Raw genomic sequence first — 17707 nt, 5'->3', positions numbered from 1 at the left:
TTTGTTCTTCAATACGCAATTCACATATTCAATTGGCTAAATGGACATAGGACAGACTATTATATTGTTATTTTCAGTAATTTTCTAGAAACAAAAACCCTAATTATTTCATTCATTTGTTTATTTGATATGTATTTCTTGAGCACCAAGCCACATTCTACATTCTGGAAATACAGCAAGTCAAACAGATTCTCATGGAGCATATTAATGAGAGAAATAAGACAATTTTTATACACAAAAATACATATACACACAGTTTATGAAACAATGTCAGTGAGAGATTATAATTTTGAAGAGAAATAATTAAGATAATTTTGTAGATAGTGCCTAGGTAGCTATGTCAGAATTTTTATTCCTAGTAAATGATTATATATTTGTTTTGTTTTCTTTTATTTTGAGGGGAAGAAGTATATTTGCCTTATGGTTCATAGAGGTTTCAGTCCATAATTCACTGGCTCCAAGGCTGGGATGACAAACAAGCATCACAGAGGAGAAGCAACATAGCACACACGAGGTAGCAAAGGCAACAAGGGACCTTCACAGTCTTTCTGCTTCTTTTATCCCATCCAGACTACCCAGATTAGGGCAGTGTCAAACCAATCACTCATGTGTAGTGGTTTAGTAATCACACGCCCTTAACCCCAGCATCACACATTCCAGATTCAACTACCTCTGAAAAGGAAATCATCTGCATGAGGCTTTGTTGGGACATCTAAACACAAACTGTAACATTCCGTCCCTGGACCCCAAAGACTCATGCATATCCCTTTATGCACACACACACACAAAAAGCATTTAGTCCATCTCTAAGAGTTTCCAAAGTCCTAATAGTTTGAGCATTGCTGAAAAGTCTAAGTCTGAAGTATCCTCCTCTGAGACTTAAGGCAAACTCTTAGCTGCAAGCCCCTCTACAAATGAAGAGAGTCAAACACTTTCAACATTCAACAGCACAGGATAGACATTAGCATTCCAAAGGGTACAAACAGGAGTATACAAAGGAATAGGACCAAAGTAAGTCCAAAATCTAGCAGGCCAAACATTACATTCAGGTTCCACTTCTAGCATCTGAGACAATCTGTGGGCAAGTTGTGAACTCCAAAGGGCTTGGGTGGCTCCACCCCTGGGGCACTTCTGATGGTTGTAGCTCCCACGGCTTCCTTCTTGGGCCAGCTCTACTCTTTCCTTGCAATTTTCTTCAGCCAATCCATGCTCCTGGCTTCTCCAAACTTCTGAGGTCTCCCCTGCATCTTTGGCTTCATGTTCACAGCTTCACCCACTGCCCTTTTAGGGGCATACTGCCTGGCCTCCAAGGCCTTCTTCTGAAATCTGGGTGGAAGCCTTCCTGATCCCACAACTCTTCCATTCTGCATGCACCTAAAACCAGCATGAATGATGCCAAGGTCTGCTGCCAGCTGGGGCAGTAGTAGCCAGTCTTCTCTCTCTCTTGGCTGTAGGGGTCCAGTGCCTATGAACCAAATCCTGAGAAACATCTTCCCTAGGCTGCCATTTTGGAACAACTTCTATAGGTCACCACCATTTTAGAACATGGTGGTCTAGGGCTTTCTTCTCAAAAAAAATCTTTTACCTTTATAACTCTGAGGCTGCAAAGAGTGGAGTCCTGCTGCTTCCTGTGATGCTCTCAGGTCATTTTTTCTATTCTCCTGTTCCTTCTCAGCAGTCAAGATCTCCTCTGCTCTATACTTGCAGTCCATAGCATTACTGGAGCTTCCTTTCTGGACAAACCTAAAATGTTTTAAATCATTTTACTGGGCTCTGTGCTCTTGATTCTCAACATAGGTCTGGCTAAAAGATCCCAACAGTAGCCATGCCACCACCTCAATATTTGCCTGGTTTAAAATTTCTTCTGCAAGATTAGTCCACTGCCTCCTCTAATCTCAATCTCAGGTAAAGTCTCTGGACACAAACAAAATGGAGACGATCTTTATACATATCATCTGAAATCCAACAGCCAATGCAGTCCTTCTTCCCAGCAGAAACCTCCTGAGCTAGGTCTTTACTGGATTTCTGGTCTTCTGAGCTGTGACCAGAATCTCCCATGCAAAACAGGCTGAGGTGTTCCAGAACTACTTCTGTAGCCAACGTTTCCAAATCTTTCCTAACTCTTCCCCTTCCCACAAGCCATTTCCAGTAATGACCCCACTTCTCTGGTACCAAATTTCTATGCTAGTTATTTTTTGCTCATTGGTGAGACAAAATACCTAACACCCAAAGTTAAAAGGGAAGGGGTTTATTTGGCTTATAGTTCACAGAAGTTTCAGCCCATAATCAGCTAACTCCAAGGCAGGAATGACAAATAGCCATGGCAGAGCAGAAACACCATGGCACATACAAGGTAGCAAAGGCAACAAGAGTGATTTTATATTTGTTTTAAAGTTAGTTTAAAAAAATAAAGTTAGTTTTATATACATAAGCATCATGTACACATAATTTGAAAAGTACACAGTCTCAGAATATTTTCTAGTTACAACTTTTCACATACCAGGAAATCTTGCAGTCTAAGAGTTCAAGATAAATTTCATCAGGAAACCCTTGTAGGGAAGGCCCAGGGAACACAAAGAAGTGAGAATTATACCCACAAAATATTCTGATGATGTTATGTACCTCATATTTAATAGCACCTTCTAAGCAAATATAGTGAAGATGTTTTATGCTTACTTTAATTCTGATCAAAACACTTCCTTTTTGTTTTATTATAGGCAAAGCAAACATTAGAGAAATTGAGGAGATATATATAATATATACATACAATATATATATATAAAATATATATATGTATATATATGGAGAGAGAGAGAGAGAGGAACCACAAAAATATATACACACTTTAGGAAAAGAAAAACATATAAATATTTTAATACTAAATTTATTGAGACATTATGTGATAAATACAAGTTACTTTTGGTCTCTATAATTACAAGAGCTGGTCAAAGTGGTGCCCATTAGCTTCCAGACATTTATTAGTACAGCATACTGCTGTTTGGGTAACCTTTGCCACTGAGATTGCTGCAAATGCATTTTCAAGTTTTTCTCTGAGGGTCAGCAGTGTAGTGGGTTTTCTGTGATATACAATATCCTCGAGCGTCCCCCATATGAGGGTAACACTACCTGGTAAAAGAACATCATACTATATTTCTTTTCCTGAAGTGTATATACATTTTTTGTAGACGTATATACAAATTTAAAAGTCTGTACTGCAAATAATTACTTGTCTTAGAAACATTTAAGACTTCATAACTTCAAAACTATTTCCTTTCTACTTACCTCAAATTTTAATGTTTCAAACTTTTAGCCCAGAATAATGCAAAGGTAGTCTTTTCTTGGCATTCTTTGGATTAATTCATTTATAATATATATTCTAATCTGGTATTTTTGTGCATTAGAGTACCCCCATAAACTCTCTTTCCTATATTCATTCATTGTTAGGTCTGAGGAAAAATAAGCATTTGTATTTGCTGTCACTTGCAGTAAAAATGGGTATTTCCTTGATAAAAGAATAGTAAACTAACTATTGAAATTTAGAATTTATGGAGTTTTTTCATTTAAATGTGGAAGGTTAACCATACCATTTTCTCTCCTTTTCAGGAGCCTTTTGAAATGATAAACACAAGTTAGAAGAAGGAGAAAAACTCATACCAATAAATAGAAATAGAACAGGTCATTTCTGGACAAAAGTTTTACATGTGTTTCTCAAAGTAAAAAATGAAGAGGTTTCCAAAGAAAAGCTATAAAAGCAACTATTTCTAAGGATGGAAGTAATACTGGTGAAGATCAAAAAGCATAGACACTGCTCTCTCTTATGTTTTACCTCTCAGCACCAATTCTATGAAGGAGTGCACTACCACAGTACTTAGTTTAACTGGTCCTTTCCTGCCCATGATGGCTGGAGCTTTCTTCAGCTTTTAGTATTCAAGCACAGGGAGATATGTTGAACTCTTTTCCCTTTCCAGGTAGAGGCAGTAAGACCTATGGAACTGTTCCAAATAGTTTTTTAAATGTATTTTTTCTTTTAATGATTTATCAAACAAATATATATTGGATGCCAACATGGTACCAAGTACATGAGGCATTTGGGAGAAAATGGTGAATAAACAAGAAATTTATATTCTAGTAGGAGAAACACACATGTGTACACACACACACACACATACACACACACCTAGAATTATAACTACAGCTCAGGTGAAATAATTTCTGACAGAAAATTTCAGTTGCTGTGGGAACAAAGAATGGGAGTATGTGATATAGAATGGGTCAATTTTATTATAAAGTGAAGAGTTAACTGCAGTGTATACAACAAGCAGAATCTAACTAGCAAAAAGAGAAAACAAAAGGATCCAGAACATTGGGAATGGTACATCTATAGCACTGTGTCAGGAAGGTGCTGTGACATTTCAGAACTGTAACAAAATGCAAGTGAGACTAGAGTGCAGAAAAGTAGAAACGTGGGTAAGGTCAAAATATGCAGGGCAGCATAGCACATATTTAGAGTTAAAGGGTTATAGGATTATAGAGCAAAATCATTTTCCCTTGAAAGATAAGTTGACAAGAAGCCTGATGCTACTCTAGAGTTCCTTCCAACATAGGGGCCATGATGTAACTTTATTTTTTAAAATTTAATCACAAGTAGTTCTAATTTCTGGAGTTCTCGGAAGTGTGATGGTTAAGCTTAATAGCCAGTTTCACTGGATTAAGATACTCCTGAAAAGGTCACTGGATGTCGAGGGGGCTATAGTTATCAGTGGACTAATCCAGTGATGCTCATAGCAGAATGTGCTGATAAGAGGTAGAACCCAATTAGAGGTGGGTCACTGGGGGTGTGTTTTTGAGTGCATTTCTCTCACTAGTACTCTTTCCCTATGCTCTGCTTCATGGCTGCCACAAATTGAGCAGATTTCTTCTATTATGTTCTTTTTCCATGCTATTCCTGCCTTGGAGCCCCTGACCATGGGCTGAAGCCTTTGAAACTGTGAGCTAAAATAAACCCTTCTTCTTTTAACCTGTGGGTGTTAGGGATTTTGGTTGGGTTATATTGGTATTATTGAGAAGTAACATATATATTCTTTATATGTTCTGCATACAATAGTATTATTAATATGTTTTGAAAGTAATTTCTACAAATTTTTGTCTTATGCTTTTTTTCACCTAAGAAAACAAAGTTTTAAATGTGAGTAAGTCATATTTATTGATTTATTTTAAAAAGCTGTATGATTTATGATTTCTTTTTCTTATCAAATAACCATTGCCTAAACTATGGTCATAAAGATTTTGTCATATGACCCCTTCCAGATGTTTTATAGTTATCGATCTTAGGTTTGAGTCTAAGATATTTTTCAAGTTAATTTTTGCATAATGTGTTATTTTTGGGTCAAGATTTATTTTCTCCTATGATATTTTTCATTTTGCTCTTTCTCTATCCCTGACAAGAGATTTCTCACCAAAATTATTAATGATTCCTTTTGATTTTTAAAACTTTTCTTGCTTTGAAAAATATGTTACAGTTCTCTTTGTTTGGAGATGTGATATTGAAATTACTTAAAACTTGGGCTGAGGATTTAGCTCAGTGGTTTCACTGCCTGCTACGCAAGTGCAAGGACCCGAGTTCGATCTTCGGTAACAAAAAAAAAAAAAAAAAGAAAGAAATTATTTAAAACTGTTTGGTGTATTATTTGGAGCATAAACAACATGTGAAGAAATGGAGCATTAGTGGGAGAAAAAAGTAAAGTGTACAGAGATAGTTAGCACATCTGTGAAGTTTAATTATGGGGCAAAGTGTGACAGTTAAACTGGATTATCAACCTGAATGCCTTGAGAGCTGCCCAGAGAATTAGGAAAGCGTATTTTTGGCTTTGTGGGTGGTTCATGGAGGAGTGATCTTGGGATCTATATCTGATCTCTCAACCCTTCATTTTGGGGCACTGTTCCCTTGCTCTGAATCCTGGAGGCCACGAACTAAGCATCTTTGCTCTGCCACACCTTTCTACCATGATGTTTGTGCCTTTGGAGCTAGCTGTTCCTGGACTGAATCCCCTGAAACCATGAGCCAAACATACCTTTCTTCCTGTAAGTTGCAGGTGTCTGATATTATGTCCCAGTGACAAAAATAAGTGACTCATACACGAAATTAAAAGATAAATATTTAAACAGTTATAAAATTTAGAAAGGTTGTGATGTTGATGCTGATGATGGTAATAATGCTGTTGCCTTTTTCGAAAAGGGATGAAATAAAGAAGACTCATCTAAATTACAAAAAAAGAACGGTGCTTCTGTGTGTGAAGAAGTGAGATGACCTGCTGAGAATAAAGAAGGAAGATAAGAAATGACTGCCACATATTTGAAGTAAGGCGAAAAGGACTCTGTCAAAGACTCTGAATTTAATGTTAAGTGCAGAGTATACTTTTCAGTCTTCTAAGTCATACAAGTTGAACAATGAGAAGTGAAGAATTTTTCCATAGAATCTAGACAAGATGATGAAATGCAAAAACACTTGGGGCTGGTGTTCTAGTAGTAATACTGTATTAATTTATCTTGTTTTTTTCTGAGAGATTATATCTACTTAGCTTAGGAATCTGGTGGGATATCTTTTAGTTTTATTCTATTTTCATTTTGTTTTAGAGAAAAAGAGAAATCAACTCTGAACCTAAAGACAACAGCAGACCTCACAAGACCAGCAGAAGCTTAAACCACCAGATCCCAGAAAATATAAGTACCACGTGATGAAATCATATGCCAGGAGTCTAATTTGGATCATTTCCCCCAAAACAAAGTTTGAACAGACTTGATAATACTCTTTTGGAATTTTGAGAGATACTTGGCATAACGTGATGAAAAGGATCCACTGAGAGAGTGAAAGCAGTCATATAGGAATTAGGACATGAGAAAGAATGGCATATATGGAAAGTCTCAGTTCTTAATATTGATTGGAGCATTTGATGTGGGTGGGAGTGGAAGTAAACCCTGAGGACAGCAAGGAGTGGCAGTCAGTGATTAAAGGTCTTGGATATCGTTCTAATGTGCGATGCTAAAAATGATGAGCAACCACTAACACTATGTGTATGGATCTATTTCCCATTGCTGGAACAAAATCCCTGCTACCTACACCTTGAAGGAGGAGAGGTTTATTTTGGCTCACTGTTTCAGAAGTACCAGCCTTTGGTCAGCTTAAACCTCATGGCAGAAGGTCATGGTGGAGGAAAGCTGCTCAATTTAAGGTAACCAAGAAACAGAGTGGCCAGGGAATTCAGAGTGGAAGTGGCCAGGGACCACGAGGTCGCACTTCACCATCTACTTCCTGCAAGTAGATTCTACCTGCTAATAACCCAGTCACGAACACACTTATCGGTGAATCACCTATTGATGAGGATACACCCTCATATCCAGTCATCTCTCCAGGAGCTTCAGTCAAGTTGACAATCAAAATTGATCAGTCCCCTATGACTTCATCATGGTGGAAATATGCTTAATTTGTTCTGTCTGTATGTTAGCCACCCTAAATATTTTATAATAGTAACTGTTATCTGAACTAAAAAATAAGCAGTTCAGATACTGCTCTTTCCAAGAAACTCATAATTTTTAAAAAGTATGAATTTAATGAATTGAGAAAAAAGAAACAAAAACTTCAAAACATAAAATTAGGAAAATACTCAGTCCTTTCTATCCTGTGTGACTTGCATATATTGTGCCTTTTTTCTGGAATAGTGTTCTTCTTTTCCTCCCTGATGTACTTTTACTCACTCTCCAAGCTCAAATCAAATATTTCTTTTTTCTGAGAAACCTTACTTGGGTTCCATAAGATTGAATTACTTTTTCTCTCTTTTCTTATCAGCTTATGTAGACCACCATTCAAGACTTAAGATTCTGCCATATATATATGTGGACATGCTTTTTGTTCTCTTAGCTCTGCTTTGCAGCCATTCTGTTGGTTATGAAATGGTGTGGAAAAATTACACTAAAGCCATTTCAAGTTAATTATATATTTCATGACTAAATGATCTAGATAGATTCAGAGAAAAACAAATGATCCTGATATGTGTGGATGAATGAGTTAGGAATATTCTTTCATTCATGCATGAAGTAAAATGACTCATTTGGAGACAGTGGCCACCGGGATTAGTGTGCAGTCAGTCCCACAACCACTCACCCACCTCTCCCCCAGAAGGCTAAGATGGAGATCATGAATCTCACAGATTCTTGTGTCTACTGGATTCCAGTTGCATCTGCTAATGACAGGTAATTGTGAGAGTATCAAAAAACAAAGGTACGAGTTCAATCCCTGGTACCAAAAAAAAAAAAAGTATGAAAGATATTTGGTTTTTAAAAACTTTTTCTTCTTTTGGTAGGGGAGACAAAGAGAGCAGAGACTCTCAAACTTCTGTTCAACAATGTGGTGATTCTTTCAGCCTGTGTACAGTCCCACTGGCAGCAGGAAGTTTTCAATGGTGTCAATGGACTGTCAGCTCCTCATTTATCTGATTTCTTCTTTGAAGATTCTCCAGACCTAAAGTCAGTTTCCTGCAATTTCTGTTTAAGAAATAACACTTTCATATTTTTGTTATTCTAGCCTATCAATAATTTTGTAATCACTGACCTGTTATAAATTCCTCTCTGCTGAAAATACTTACAATGGCTAATAAATTGCAGCAAAAGAGAGAAGGTAACTGAGTAGGGTGGGGAGACTGCCCATGGAGAGGTGTAGAAGGGTTAGCGACTTGCTGATGGATGGGATGTAGGGAGTTAGGGAAACAAGAGAATCAAAGATAATTCTTTTTTTTCTTTGAGAATTCAGTGTCCTTATTGAGATAGGAAAGAATTAAAGAGAAACAAAGTTAACAAGACATACAACTATCCTGAAATTACACCTATGAGCATGTAGGATATCAGAGAATGCTATATGAAAACTGCTTCATAAGATTAATATAGTTGAAGGGGAGAGGGAAGGGATTTAGCTTAGAAGATTTCATCATTTAGAAACTCAGATCAGTGGTTTATACTCAGCGGATTTTACTCAGATTAGTGGTTTATAACTGTGGACTCAGAATCAGACCACTGTTCTGGGATGTTACGTTACTTTGAAGATTAATAGAGAACCAGTAAGTATTACATAACAAACATACATGTATCCACCACTCAAACTGTTAAGTGAGGATGTAAAAACATAGAATAATAACCTAATCTACCACTCTATGTTTTGTTACATTTGATTCAATTCTTTTTCATTTATAAAATAAATAAATTATTACTGTTAAGATTTTCCTATGTGCTTCATTCTTATCTCTCGTTTCTCTCCTACTGTCATGAATTATTTTCCTTAAGTCTATATTTTAGCACATGGAATATGTGTCCATGAATAACATAGTCATGGGTTTCACAATGATGTTTCAATCAATGTCAGATTGCACATACAATGGTGGTACCATAAAACTATATTGCCCAGTGATGGAGTGGCCACATTAGTTTGTATACTCTGTGATGTACATACAATGACAAGTTTGCTCAATGCTTTTCATAACATTTTTCAGAACATATCACCATTATCAAATGATGCATGACTTCATAATTTTTCATAATGTTTTAGTTTTCCTTCCTGAGTAGATTGATGTGTTATCCTATAGATTTTCCAAAGTTTTAAAAATTTCTATATGTATGTCACAACATAATAACTGTTAAATATTACCAGTCTCTTTTACCCTCAGTTTTCTCATCTATCAAATGGGGCAGAATGATAATATCTATCTCACAAGGTACTTTAAAGATTAAATAACATCGAACCAATCTTTACAAACCAGAGTCTAACACAATGATAAGCCCTAATAAATGATAGCTGTTGTATAACATGTACTGGAGAAAGACAGTCTTTTTTAGAAAGCCTAAGGCCCACTGGGACTGACATGTGGCTTGAGCATATGGTGTCTTTCAGCTATAACTGCTCTCTCAGTATGTTTACAACAAATTCTACTGTCCATGATATTACTAAATCTTGTATTATTAATAAACTGAACTGTTATATCCTATTTGGCTGTCATATCCTAGCAGGTCAGTGTGCTGATCATATTTGTATCTTTAGCGCCTAACACAGTACAGTGCCTGGTTTAGAATAGGCTCCTAGGAAATGTTTGCTGCGTGAAGAAACAGATGAAACCTACTATGCCAGGCAAGCAGAGATCCTTTTTCTGTGTGATAAATAACAGACAGCATTTTTCAGAAACAGTACTCTCTAGCACTGGAGTTGCCACATATAATATCACCTGATGTTAGAACTTGGCACACACTGAAAGCTCAAAAATGGAACGTAAAGACGAATAAAGATGATAAAACATTGGATGTAGCATGCTCCTTACACAAAGGGACACCCTGTTTTGATGTGATCCACATTTTGTAAATAAAATTCCCTAATAAAACATACTAACAACAAATTCATTTTGCATATTTAAAATACTATATTTCATCATAAAACACACAATATAAATGATTTTCACCTGTATTTAATACATTTTAAATGGGTGTTTTAAACATTACCATTTGTCCGTACATATTCATTGCATTATGATTTAGAATGTTTTTGAAAAGATGCCTTCATTTCATAGTACTATGTTTTTAATTATGTGCAAATATTTAAGCAACTGAAATATAAAATATTCACTTATATTCTTAAGGAATGTGTTATCCCAATTCATTTTTTGTAACTCCAAATCACAACAAAAGCTGTATACTGAGTCACACTAAGTAACCCAAAAATGTTATACAATGAACTGAGATCATGCTTGGGCAAAATATAGATAGCTCTAAATTTCTGTTTGGCATCCACACATTAAGAAATCAGACATTCAACTCTATACAATAATTAGAAAATTGCATACACATGTCTCTAATTGAGGCCATTAAAATCAATTACAACAAAGACAATGACAGTGAAAATATCTGTAAATAAAAAGATTTCTAAATCACAGATGATAATCAAATTACCTTGAACAAAACTTAACACTAAAATAGGTCAGTGCAATTTTGTAATTGAATAACATCTTGAGAAGTATTTGTTTTTAATCAATGGAATGTTTTTAAAAAAGTAATCCTTCAAATTTTAACCCAAGTTAGTTGATAAATCTCCTGCTCATCCTCACTCTTCATTTTAGAGCTATATTTTTAATGTTAAATCACTAACAATTTAATTTTTATAAAAACATATATATTTAAATGTTGTTACATTATAGACTGATTAAAATATTAAATGCATGGTGTATATTAACATTCCAAACACATATACAAAATCATTATCAAAATGTCATGCTGATTTTCTGGAGTTCTGTAAAAACAAACTACCCCCTCAAAGTGTCCTAGGGTGTTTTTTTTTTTTTCTGAATACAATTCTGTACTTATTCTCCAAGTAGGCAGTTAGAATGTGTGGGATATCTTTTTCACTAAACCTTTCTGTTTGCAAAGTAAACATTAAATCACCTAATAGAGTCCTATCTCAGCTGCTAAATAGAATTATCTATAACGTATTTGGAATATGATTATGTGAGCTAGACTTAACCATCTAGGCATTTGCTTCCTGCAGACAACTTGCAATGGTGTAGCAAAATATTTTGTTTGTATATTTTTTCTTATTAAGTACATATGCCAAAATTATATTTGCAGAGTAACAGCATTTTATTCTCTTTCAGAGTAAGTTAATCCAGTCACACCAGCTTGAAATGAAGCTAAATGAAAAGTATTATTAAGGAAACCTACCATAGACATTGAAAACATGATTCAGAAATGGCTAGAAAATGCCAAAAACAAAGCATAATCAAGTATTAACCATCAGCATGGTAATATATTCAATAAAGGTTCTTGAGGAAGTTGGAAAGTTATAATTACTAGCAGGTTAATTAAATAAATACACAGTTTGATTGAAAAATATATGTATTTCATTAAAATAGAGACTCTGCATCTCTAGCTAAATTCTGTACAGATGACAGGTTTATATTTTAATTAGAACAAAAAACCAACCTTAATTTCAATGCAACATAATAATTCATAGTAATGATTGTATATTAATCTCTTGAGCATTCAGGAATATAGCACATGACATATGGCATAGTACAGGCACCTGTCTGGTCCTTTGGGAACTGAGGTGCTGCATATTAATTGGCCCCTGGAAAATAAAATCCGTTTCCCTCTGAGAAAAGCTACCTAAGTGTTTCTTGGCTTAAGAGATCAAAAGAATTAAATGAAATACTGTTAGGTTCTGTCTACACTCATTAAAGCTTTGTCTACATGTAGGCACTGAAACAACTGCTTCAGAGTAAATTCTTGACTGAATCCTGCATACGAAATTGGAGTAGCCATGCATTGCTTTGGCATAGATGATTGTATTTTGGCAGAAAAATATCCAAATAACCATTTTGAGTCTAGTAAGCTATACTGTATGACTGTATAATTCAAACAAAAAATGATCTAACTAGAAACATTAAAATTCGAAGCAGCTTTTTTCTTGAATGCTACCTGAAACTACCTCACTTTAATCCTTTACTTTGTAAGTTCTGATCCAATCTGAATATGTAGTTATAAATGTCTTCGAGAAATATGTCATCTTGCAATAAATCAGATCTCAAGATTCTTGGCAATTTCAAGTATGCTAAAGGCACTTTAGTATACACGTTTGAAGGATAATGGAAAGGTATTATAAAACTAAAACTCTGGATGATTAACAGATACATTTATCTAGAGATGGATAGATCTTAAAATTACTTCTCATGGGAAAAATGTCTAATCTCATTGCCAGAATATATTTAGAAAGAGAAAAGAAAATCACATGGTCAGGGTGATGACCAGAAAACATTTTCTTCAAATTCATATCATTTAAAATTCTAAATTGTATAGAACAAATCCACTTAACTGAAAAGTATTCATACTTAATAGGGTGCATAAAACTGTGAAGCTTTTTAAGATCTTTCAGAATAGCAAATTGTAATAGGCTTTTTCAGGTTAACCATTCAAACTCATGAAAGAGAGACAAATTCTGGGCTAGATATTTTTCTCAAATATCACATTGTTTGTTTTCCACTCTGAGCTGCATTCGGGAGCCTGTGATGAGACTATTGCGTTGCTGACAAATTTATTGGAATATGTGGGCTCATTTCCCTTCCACTGATTACATGGAAGGGGTTAAAATAATTTCTTTCCATTAAGTAAATATGTAGCTAAGATACTCTTAAATTGAAGCTGTAAATATGTAGCTAAGATAGATACTCTTAAATATGTAGCTAAGGTAACTCTTAAATTACTATTAAACCAATGAGATGACAATGTGTTATCCAAAGAAAAAGCTTAATTTTTGGAGTAGTTACACATGCCACAGAATGTCTCAGGAGAACATTTTTGGCTAAGCTTACCAATGTAGCTGTATTATGAAAATAATTATAATTTTTATCTGAGACAAAGATGCTGATTCATTATTAGAAAGTAACAAATATTTATTTTTGTTATACTTATCTTTCTAATGGAGAAACTACTATGTATCATATATTTAGTTTAAACAGTTCATTAGTTACTCTTAGATTTTAAGACTGATATATAACCATAGTTATAAATCATAGCATATATTCTCTTTTCAGTGAAATTATACAGGCATTTGGAGGGGGAAATTGTGAGACTTGTGGTTCTGGTTTTGTTTTTGCTATTTGTAAGTCTAGCTGTCCTCATAGTCTATACTGACACACTTATTTTTAATGCCCTATAGATATCGTCAAACTTCCCTACACATGTGCATACTACTGAGGAATGGTGAAATTTGTTTCAAGGTCCTCCATCATACCAAAGAAGTAGCAGACAGCACAGTACTGCACAATTGTGGAAAAGTAGATTAAAATTTCCAATTATATCACTTTCTTAAATCAAATAATTCTTCTGATGTTTTATGGAGCACTCAGTTGGAAGAATATAGAATTAGACACTAGAGGGACACATCTCAGTATTTTTTAATAACTTTGGAAATTTGGATGTCATTACACTTTGTTTTCTCATTTTTAAGATGAGTTTTTGTAGGGATTAAATTAGAAAACCTTGTGGAAAATATCTAAAGTTGTGATTGACATGACCAGGTACATTTTAGCTACACTGGAATACTTTTCTTAGATATAAAATAGGTCTTTTTTGGTAATAGTTTCATTTAAATAAAAAAAAGCTTTGGGCTCCCTCATTTGTGATTCTTTGATTTACTTAGATGTGATGTCAATTAATATTTTCTAGGGACCAAGGATTAATATATATTAAGACATTCTTAAACTTCAGTGTTCATAAAGATCATCTGGAAATCTGAAGAGAGAGATTCCAAGGTCTCTCTCACCAAATTTCACATTTTGAGAAATACTGATTCAGACTGCTAATTTTATACCAAGCTAATGTATCCTGTTATAAATACATTTTGTTCTGTGTCCTCCCTCCTGAATTCTGGTGTCAAGTAGAGATATTTCCCATTTCCTTTAAGTAACCAGTTCCTTGACAAAGGAGCTTGAGAAACTGGAGGAAGATTTGTCAGACATAATCAGACAGTGAGCTAGCCTGGAATGGAAAGCAGTGTGCCTAGATCATAGAACATTTTATGAAATAGCTGGTTACTTACAAGAGACTGGAAAAGATTATTGTTCTGTCTCTTCGGGGTGGGGGAGGAGAGAGAGAGAGGGAACAAGATATGTTACGTAACAAAACAGAGAAGCTTAACTGCCAGAAGTGTATTTCATAGTCACTTCACCTTCATTTACTTTATCTGACGGGCATGAGAATGCTTTCTCTGGTTGAAGGCAAGATCCTGCAGCTTAGATTGGAACTTGTTAGGCTTCCTTTTATGGTTAGGATCTATGCTTTTCTAGGAAGGGCAGTATTCTATGGGCAACCTGCCCAAACACAAATTTCACAGACACATACTTGTCACATTTTCATGAGAGAATAGTTACTTAGAATTCATTATCTTTTGGTACTAGCCTCAGATTGAAGAATTTTGAGAAGTAGCACGTACCCAGATGTCTCCGTAAGAATTTATACATACTACCAATTCACACGAACATTTGATATTAACTTGTCCAGGATATTTTCCTTGGATCTATTAGGGGAAAATTAAAATATTGCAAATCTGGAGTAAACTGGAGATAATCATACTATAGTTGTAATGCTACTAGTTAAATTTGCTTCAGTCAAAGATGTAAAATAGCATCGATAGAATTGTCGGACATCTGTTTTAATTATAATCTAGCTTCTTTACATAATCTCTTAAATGGACTAACAAAACCAGATTAGTTCAGAGTAAACTGCAGTTTCTAAGAGCCAAAAGCCAAATAATTTAGAAGTGAGGGATATAACATAATGGCACTTTTAACTATGCAGTGTGACTTACCTACATATATTCAGTCTTTAAATAAAATGAAGAATAAAAATATTCTCTGCTCTCAAAACTATTGTGAATCACGGGAGGGAATTTATTTAGAATTTTATTCTAAAATAATCTACTAAAATGATAACAGTTTTTCATTCCTTATTTTAAATTTAACTCCACGTTTAAAAAAAATCAACACATTAACTTTTGATTAAGTATTTAAGGTCCTTTGATGCAAGGCGTTCCACTCTGTGAGCCCTCAAGTCGGTGCGGGTATTCTTAATTCTTTCTCGCTGCTCAGTTTTCCGGAGCAGGCGAGGGCACTGAGCTCAATGCACACAAGAGCCTGATCCTTTTAATCCTTTCTGTACACACTCTTCAATGTGTCATGTATTTTCAGATAAGTAAATTGGTTAAAAAATTGTAAGATAGTTTCAATTCTCATATGAAAATATGGACGCAAAGGCTGTTCTGATGAGAATGGATTTGTTTGAATTACCCAGCTAATTGTCTCAATTCTCTGCTTTGGGCATATAAACATTACTTACAGTAGGAAAAGCGAACTCTAACAAATCCATTAATCAATACTGATTAATTCTTTCCCTTCAACATTAGTTTTCTTTCAACTAAGACGAGGCTTATATTCATGCATAAGTGAAGACATAGACAGGGACTGCTTGCAGTAGTTCTGGGAATGTGTAATGGGGAAGTTATTTGAGTTTGGTAAAGAAAACGAGTAAGAAATATTGTGAGAGTTATTTTTCTTTAGGGAAACCGTGTTATCCAATGTCAGGAGTACATTTTTTAAATTATTAATAATAATAAGCTAAAAGTTTAACCTGCCCATTATTAGGCAGAGTTTTAGAGTTTGGAGGAATAGTGGATGCTGGAGATATTTAATGACAATGTCGATATTAAAAGCTGAATTTTCCACATGAAAGAAAAACTAAAGTGTGGAAGAAATGCATTCTTACTAAAAAACTCTACATTGTCTGCATAGAATTAGAAGCATGAATATTTTCTGTGCTTTCACCTTAGCTGCAATTAAGGATAAAGAAGGAAAAAACACATCAAATATACTTCATAGATTTACAGTTAGTTGTTGACAAAAAAATATTTCTTTCAGAGTAAGGTCTTTCTGTCAGTGGCATAAAAAACACTTTAATGCTTTTTAAGATATTTTGGGTTTTCAAAGAGAAACTTGGCTATTTTCCTGTGAAAATTATATAGTATTCTGTGAAAACTGCCTTACAGCAGAGTTTCAGAAAAGATGTGGGAAGGAAAAGTCATGTGAGACGCTTTCATTTTAGAGTAGCCTCTGTTTCAGTGATTTTAACAGAAACCACAGAAAACGAAATAAGAAATGTTTTCTCCCTCTGAAGACGTACATCACTTTTGAAATTCTTATAAAATCAACTGAAGCAAATTAAGGGTTTCAAAGCTAGTAACCTTATAAGTTGTTAGAAAAAAATTTTGCATTTAAATTGCTTTATGCAGCTACCTTGAGAATTTTCCCTGGAATGTTTATGGCTCTTTTTTCATTAATACTTAAAAAATACAATTTCATAACCAGTGTATTACTACATCTAGTTGTGTTAAGAAGAGGAACTTCATTTCATAAGACAGAAACATTAAAAGTGGTTTTGGATAATGAATCACTGGAGTCTTAATACTTCAATTCTTCATATTGAACACTTAATAGTGAAATTAATCTGAAACTATCAACTCTCCATTTCTAGTATAGAAACTTGGTCATTAATAGCTCTATCAGAGAATAACTTTGTGTTCCTACATGTTCTGTCCATAGGAGAGAAGATGTCCAGAACTTTATGGAAATTTCCTCCCAAAATACTTTATATATAAAAATACAGCAGACTTTTTTAATAGATAAATCTTAAGTACTATTTCAATAATTTGCTTTTACATTTCAGAAATGTAGATATAAGAACAATTTTTGATGTGCAAAAGATTCTTTCTATGTACATTAAAAATACCACGTAATAATAGCTTTAGACTTGTTGAAAAGCCACAGGGGAAAACGTCCTCAATGTCAGAAAAATCTGGTCAGATTAGAGCTTTTGCTTAGAGAATTGTAAACAAACTTTTAAAAAATGCTGAGAGTATTCTCAGGTCTTTGCTACCAAGAAACTCTCAAACACTTCAAGTCCTACTTTAAAGTAAACCTGAGCTGAATTAATGCTGTTCAAAACCTCTGACAGAGCTCCTTGAAGGGTCTCATTTGATGCAAGTGAGTTGCAGTGTTCCCAAGCCTCCACGAGTATCGAAAACTGGCTTGTCTTCTCATCCATGTGGTACAGGATATTTCTGAAATGAAATATA

At 34.6% G+C, this 17707-nt stretch overlaps 1 protein-coding gene across 9 annotated transcripts in view; it reads right to left on the bottom strand.

The window, feature by feature from the left end:
- Positions 1 to 10483: 10483 nt before the first annotated feature.
- Naaladl2 (N-acetylated alpha-linked acidic dipeptidase like 2) overlaps positions 10484 to 17707 on the bottom strand; it is an 891856-nt gene continuing 884632 nt past the window's right edge. For all 9 annotated transcript variants that reach the window (XM_087186985.1, XM_087186986.1, XM_087186979.1 and 6 more), the window contains one exon: positions 10484 to 17692. In XM_087186985.1, coding sequence (XP_087043111.1) covers positions 17494 to 17692 — 199 coding nt within the window. In that variant the 3' untranslated portion in view covers positions 10484 to 17493. The remainder of the gene's footprint in view (positions 17693 to 17707) is intronic.

This window comes from Heterocephalus glaber, unplaced genomic scaffold (assembly GCF_053883595.1).
Source record: "Heterocephalus glaber isolate CG9 unplaced genomic scaffold, H.glaber_assembly_v1.0 deba00001504, whole genome shotgun sequence".
In the NCBI taxonomy this organism is placed as follows: Eukaryota; Metazoa; Chordata; class Mammalia; order Rodentia; family Bathyergidae; genus Heterocephalus; species Heterocephalus glaber.
Note: the sequence above shows the minus strand (reverse complement) of the source record. Positions and strands in the feature narration are given on the sequence as shown.